Genomic DNA, 6,460 nt, shown 5'->3' on the forward strand with positions numbered 1-6,460 from the left:
CAGGGCTTTAGCCAGCAATAACACATTTGTCTTGCGGTCCTGATCGAATTCTCTGGCTGTCTTAGTTTACACGGCTTTTAACCCTCCCCGAGCTGTGCAGGGCAGGGTGATGACTAGGCTGTTCTTCTGTCCAGTGGGGTCGGGGCTCCAGGCCACGCGGCTCCCCAAAGCCAGTGGGACATTGGCCCTCTCGTTCTTCACAGCCCATTGGACCCAGGCAGGGGTTTCCCAGGGGACATTCAGCAGCTTGGCACCATCATTGGAAAGGCACACCATTGCCCACAAGTGGCACACTGAGTTTTGTTCTGTACCCCCTCAGTCTTTTGACGGTGTGCCTACAGTCTTACATCATGACCTAGGCCTGTCCCTGCCTGGGGTGGTAAATGTCACCACAGACACCACGGTGATGTCACTGCATCCCCCGTCTTCCGGCTCCCTGTGTTCAAGCACTGACCCCTAGAGTCTCCACTGGATGAGAAGCACGTAATGCCTGCATCAGCCAGTAGGGCTGAAAAGTGGTTTTAAGTCATGACTGCGTGGTGCTTGACATACGTGATCCCATGTAATGGTACAGTACTGTGGAGGAAATGTGATTCTTTCCAGTGCATACAAAATGTTTATTTATTTATTATTTTTTAAAAATTTATTTTGGCTGTGTTGGGTCTTCTTTGCTGCGTGCGGGCTCTCTCTAGTTGCAGCGAGCAGGGGCTACTCTTCGTTGCGGTGCGCGGGCTTCTCATTGCGGTGGCTTCTCGTTGCGGAGCACGGGCTCTAGGCATGCAGGCTTCAGTAGTTGTGGAACGCAGACTCAGTAGTTGTGGCTCGTGGGCTGTAGAGCACAGGCTCAGTAGTTGCGGTGCGTGGGCTGAGTTGCTCCACAGCATGTGGGATCTTCCCGGACCAGGGCTCGAGCCTGTGTCCCGTGCATTGGCAAACAGATTCTCAACCACTGTGCCACCAGGGAAGGCCATACAAGAGGTTTAAATAAAATCCCCCAGCTTGCAGCAGGTGAGACGGGATAGGAATTTGAACCCAAGTTGATGGGACTCAGGAGAGCGGGACCCTTACTTTTCCGCACCAAGGAGCCAGGGGGGTGCACGCGACATCGTTGGAATAGATTCTGTTCCGTCGGCGGGGTGGGGAGTAGGGGGGAAAACGATGCCTCCTTGAGGGCTTAAAAAGACAGTTTCCTCGAGAGTAAGTGCTACCCACAGCCAGCCCTCAATCTGAGAGATGAGTGGTCGCTTTCTCGAGACATTTGTCCACCAAGGGATCTTGTAAATATTAGAATTTGTCATCCTTGCCAGTTCCTTTCCATTTAAAGGCATAATGTGTTTGTCACCCTTTAGCACGACTAAGTAAATAAAAAGAGGGGAACGAAGGCGGTGACGCACTTAGAACAAACAATGCAGGTCTGTACACGTCTACACGCAGGGCTCATGAAGGGAAAACACTTCTGAGGCAAGTCCACAGGACTGAGGGGAAGCACAGGGCAAGACAGGCAGCGTGATGGAGGCTCTGGGCCTCTGTGGCCAGAGGACTTGGTCATAGGTCACTGTTACGGGATCCCAGAGCCATTGGGCAGGTTCAGCCAAAAGTCAGAGCTTCCGACCCCGAGGACGGTTGCTCTGTCCAGGGTCCACTGCCGCAAGCCGATCTCTAGTTGTCCCGTCCCGGACGCTGCGTCCCAGACTCCTCCCTCCTCGGAGCCCCCCTGTTAGGTGCACCACTTTGAAGTGATGGGAGGACCCTGGGAACTCAGCCACGGCCTGGGCATGGGAAATGTGTTCTCCTGTTTGGCTTGGGGGGGGTGGGGGGGTGGTGTGCTGATCACAGCAGGAATCCAGGGGAGAGGAGGAGAAATTAGTGAACAGATGGGCGGATATGCAGTTCTAGGTGAATTTTAAGGAACGGGGTTGGCTGCTCTCAGCTTGGCAGGAGCTGGGGGTGGAGGCGAGGGGGGGAGCTTGCTGACAGCCACAGGGATGATGGGTGTCACTGAACCCCGTGTTCTATGCTTCCTCTTTCAGTTTCCAAGAAGCTGGCACCCATTCCGCCCAAGGTCCCCTTTGGCCAGCCGGGGTCCCTGCCTGAGACGCCTGCCGGCCAGCCGTCCCCACTCAGCCTGTCGCCCACGCCCCCCAGCACCCCATCACCCTACGGACTGAGCTGCCCCCCGGGGTACTCCCTGGCCTCAGGCCAGCTCTCCCCGGCGGCCGCGGCGCCCCCGCTGGCCTCCCCCTCCGGCTTCGTGGGCCCTCTCAGCAAGTCGCGGCCCACCCCGAAGCCCCGGCAGAGGCCCACACTGCCGCCCCCCGAGCCACCCGCCGTCAGCCTCACAGCCTCCAGCCCGCAGTCTGCTGAGCAACCCGCGCTGGACGGTGTGTCCCCCGGGGAGAGCATGTCCACAGGTAAGCGCCGCGCGCGCAGCGTCTCCGTGAGCCTTAGCGCACCCTGCTTGCCAGGGATGGCCCTGCTGTGCCACGCGTGCGGCACCCGGGCTGGTCTCCTTAGAAGCCCCCGTGAGGCCGTGGAAAGCCCTGGTGGCCGGTTGTCCTGCGGGGGTGGGGGTGGGGGGGCTCCCTGGGGGATTTCTCCCAGCTGAACACCCGCCAGCCCAGGGTTCTGGTCCTACTCTTCACCTGGGGGCTGAGCACCCTGCGTCCTTGGAGGGGCTCTTACAGGGTGGCTGGATTGTGATGGCAGAGCAGAGGCTGTTTTTTCCCTCTCCGCTAAAGAAGCCTTTTTAGAAAACTGTTTTTCTAGCAATACGTGTTTAGAAAGGGGTCAGTTTCAGAAAAGATGCTGCCCCCTGGTTGGAGAAGCCCACGAGGGACTAAACTTAGTTTTGCTTTAAATTTAAAGTCAAAGACGAGCTGCTTTCCTCCAGGAAAGTGTGCAAGCATTACACACACACACACCCCACACACACACATGTACACCACACACACACACATGCACACCAGATACACACACTCTCGAGAGAGAGAGAGCAGTTTGGCCCTCGGTCCCGGGTGCCCTGGGACTTCTAACGGGTCGAGCTTTTGCCGCCACGTCCCTCTCCAGGCGCGCCGTTTTCCCCTCGATCAGCTGGAGGTGAGCCTGCGGGCTTTGCGCCTCGCTGCGCAGGAAGGGCCGGGCCGGCGCGCATGCGCGGTGGGGCAGAGGCACACACGTGCCGAGAGGCCGTCCGGTGATGCGGCTGCTTTATCTTTGCTGCGATAAACGGTGCAGGTCCAGTTGCTCCATCCACCCTGAGGGCTTATAGAAAGCTAAGGAAAAGTTCTAACCAGTGAGCACCACTTCTCGCTGGTGGTTCTAGAGGAGCCCTTGATGGATGGGAGGGGCCCAGGGGAGGTGTGACGGCCCCCTTCCCTCCTGCCTGGCTCAGAGCTACTGCCCTTTAGCAGTCATCTCGTGCCCCGTCTGTCCTGTCCCGACGTCCTCTGGCGGCGGCAGCCTGGCCCGTAGTCCCGCAGGGCGGGCGGGGGTCTGAGCCGCGTGGTCGGTGGTGGTTTACTGTGGTCCGTCTGACTGTGAGGCTGGGCGTGGTCCGTGTTCCATTCGTCTCATCGTATTTATTCCTTTCTCTGAATCCTGTCGCTGTGTCCTCGCAGCTGTGTGACACGGGGGCCGCAGTTGTGGATACGTGAGGGGGATTCCAGGGTAAGCGGTCCCGGCCTCGCCCCTCCGCTCGCAGCCAGGCCGCAGCCCCGCGCTCTGCATGCACCCCGACCTGCACGGCAGCCTCCGCGGCCTTGAGGCTCAGTGGCCGCCTCCTTTCTTTTCTGAGGGAGGAGATGGGGGAGAAACAGGTCTCCCTCCCCTTCTCTGGCCAGTCACCTAATCCCAGCTGCTCCCCCCGCCCATTTTGGTTTAGATTGAGGGGGTGACAGCCCTGTCCCTCATCCCGTGTGTCCTTGTGTCACTGGCTGACCTGCTACCGACAGGCGCCCAGTGTCGGGGAGGTGCATGTGCACCCCTGGTTCAGGGAAGGGCCCCGGGGACAGAACCCGCCTGCTGCCATGGCTGCATCCTCCACCGCGGGGCCTGGAGCCTGAGCTCCGGCTAGGACGGTTGGCAAGTCCTGAAGAGTCCATAGTGTTCGTTCTAGAATTTACCGAGCTGTTTTTCCTCAGTGTATAGAGCCAGCCAGGGCTTTTCTGTCCCACTCAATGAAATACTCTGAGAGCCTTTGCTGCCAGTCTCTGCCTGGTCTCCTCCTCCTGTAAGTAGATGCTCAAAAGGAAAACTAAGGCAAGAACAGGAAGGAAGCCGGAGTCAGAAAGGGGCAGCCAGAGCAAAGCAGGGGAGGGTCCCCCCCAGTCCCCCCAGGGAAGCTGCTGAGCTGCGGCCTGCAGACCCCTGACAGCCACAGCTCCAGGGCGTCCGGCACCCACACGGGCCCCGGGATGGGCCCTTCTGGGGCCTCTGACACAGAGACAGGCCTCCCCTTTCCCGGCAGCCAGTGGGCCTTCTCCCCGCCCCAAGCTTAGGCTACCTGAGTCGCCTTCTGGCTCAGGTGTCCAAGGGAGCGGCCAGGATGGCAGCTGGGCAGCTCGCCTCAGGGCTGCACATCCTTCACCTGCAGGCACCTTCCCGCCTGTTATCCCCCCAGCCACTGCTGAGGCCCAGACAGGGTAGGAAACCGCCCGGGGTTACGCTCCCCTGGCCACAGGGACGGAACTTTGAATCCAGAATCCAAGCCCCGGGGCTTGTGCTGCCCTTCCAGGCTGGTGGTGAGGCACCGGCAGACCCCCAGGCTCTGCTCGGTCAGGCGGGGGTACCGTTTGGGGGCTGGGTGGAGAGAGAAGGACCTTTGTCCCAGAGCGTCCATGTTTGTGTGTCTTTGAGGACAGTGTCTGAATGTCTGTCCGCTTGCGGTGGTCCTCCTTGGGCGGCATGTTCGCTTTGCAGAAACCGGGGTGCCCCACCCCATCTGGCCCAGGGCCGCTCCCCGTCCAGCTGCATGTCCTCGGTCCTGGGTCCGGGGACGGCGTGCTGCCTGGGGACAGCGAGGCTGTGTGGAGGCCAGAGGCTGAGCAGGCCTGGGAGGGAGGAACAGGCCTGAGCAAAGGATGCCAGGGTCCCCTTAGCCCCCTGCGGCCCCCAAGGACTCAGGGAGCGGCTGTCCGGTGCCCGCCTGGGGGCAGCCGCCCCTCCAGGCCCTGCAGCCCCGTGGCCTGGCCTGCACTGAGCTGCCAGCCGAGGTCTGGACAGACGCCGAGCCTGTTGCCTCAGGGACCTTCCTCCTGAGCATCTCCCAGAAAGTGACCCTTAAGTGCCCCCAGTAGGGGTGTAACTGGAGTGTAACTGGAGGTGAGTGGTTTCCGTAGTGCCAGGGTGGCGGGGTGCCCACAGTCAGGGAGCAGTTTGCTCCCCTTACTTCTGGGGTCTTGAGGGGGGACCCCGCCCTGCCTCCACCAGCCACCCCAAGGGTACCATTCGTGGTCTTCAGTGTGGTACCCCCCCCCCCCACGCTCATTCACACACTTGGGGGAAGGCTGTCTTCCCCAGCCTGTAACCCTAGCCCCACAGACTTTCGGGAACTAAAGGCAGCCCTGAAATTCCCCAGAAGGTGTCACCGAGACCCGGCCAGGAGCATCCTTCTTTTATGGGTGTGTCACATGGCCCGGCTTGGTCCGTGACCGAAGCCCTGCCCGCTCCTCGCGCCGTCCTGCCCACCAGCCGCGCCTCGGGGGCGGGCAGCCCCCTCAGTGCCTCTCTCTGCCGCCTTCCAGATCTGGTCCACTTGGACGTCCCCTCCATCCACGTGGAGCTGGGCTCGGCGCTGCGCCTCGGTCCCCGGGAGCTCGTGCGGCGACGCTCAGTGGCTGAGAAGAGGGACCCGGCGGAGTCAGAGAGCACGGCCCTCTGAGCGGCGCCGCCACACGCGTGTTCCCGCGGCTCCGTGCCGTCACGGCCGCCGCGAGGCTGGAGCGTGGCGGACACCCGTGTGGCAGGTGTCGGCCGCGTGGATTTTGTGCATTCCCTCCGGGTGGGGACTCTGGCCTTTTGTTTGATCTTTGCCTTTCGACTTTGTGCCTATTTTGACCCCCTTTCAGCCTCCACGCCAAGTGACAGCCCCGTCCACCCAAGGGCCTGTGTCTCGGAAACGTCCTCCGCGGGGTGGGGCGTGGAGGGGCCAGCAGCCGTTCCACCCTGGCTGCCTGTCACCTGAGCTGACGGCCACGGCGAGTCCTGTGCGACCAGCCTGATGGTACAGAGCGGGGATGGGGACGGGGTGGGGGGCTTGCTTACAGGAGCCGAGAAGCCCGGGGCCCTGACCGGTCTGCTGCTTCGCAGGGGAGGGCGAACCTTCATCTGTGGGCTCTGCAGGGAATGGCTAAAAAACGACATCTGACAGTTTTACTTCTCCACGCCGTGGACTGAAGCTCCCTTTCCTATCTATCTTATGGTTTTTTCTATTTCTGAATTTTAAAGAGGGTCCTAAGGTAGC

The 6,460-nt window shown here is 60.9% G+C and overlaps 1 protein-coding gene across 1 annotated transcript in view; it reads left to right on the forward strand.

Annotated features, from left to right (window-relative positions):
• The window catches only part of ARHGAP44 (Rho GTPase activating protein 44), a 142,230-nt gene extending 136,352 nt beyond the window's left edge, over nt 1-5,878 (forward strand). Inside the window, exons 21-22 of the mRNA XM_065898067.1 lie at nt 2,031-2,411; nt 5,742-5,878. Coding sequence (XP_065754139.1) covers nt 2,031-2,411; nt 5,742-5,878 — 518 coding nt within the window. The remainder of the gene's footprint in view (nt 1-2,030; nt 2,412-5,741) is intronic.
• The last annotated feature ends 582 nt before the right edge of the window (nt 5,879-6,460 follow it).

Source organism: Phocoena phocoena, chromosome 19 (assembly GCF_963924675.1).
Source record: "Phocoena phocoena chromosome 19, mPhoPho1.1, whole genome shotgun sequence".
NCBI lineage: Eukaryota > Metazoa > Chordata > Mammalia > Artiodactyla > Phocoenidae > Phocoena > Phocoena phocoena.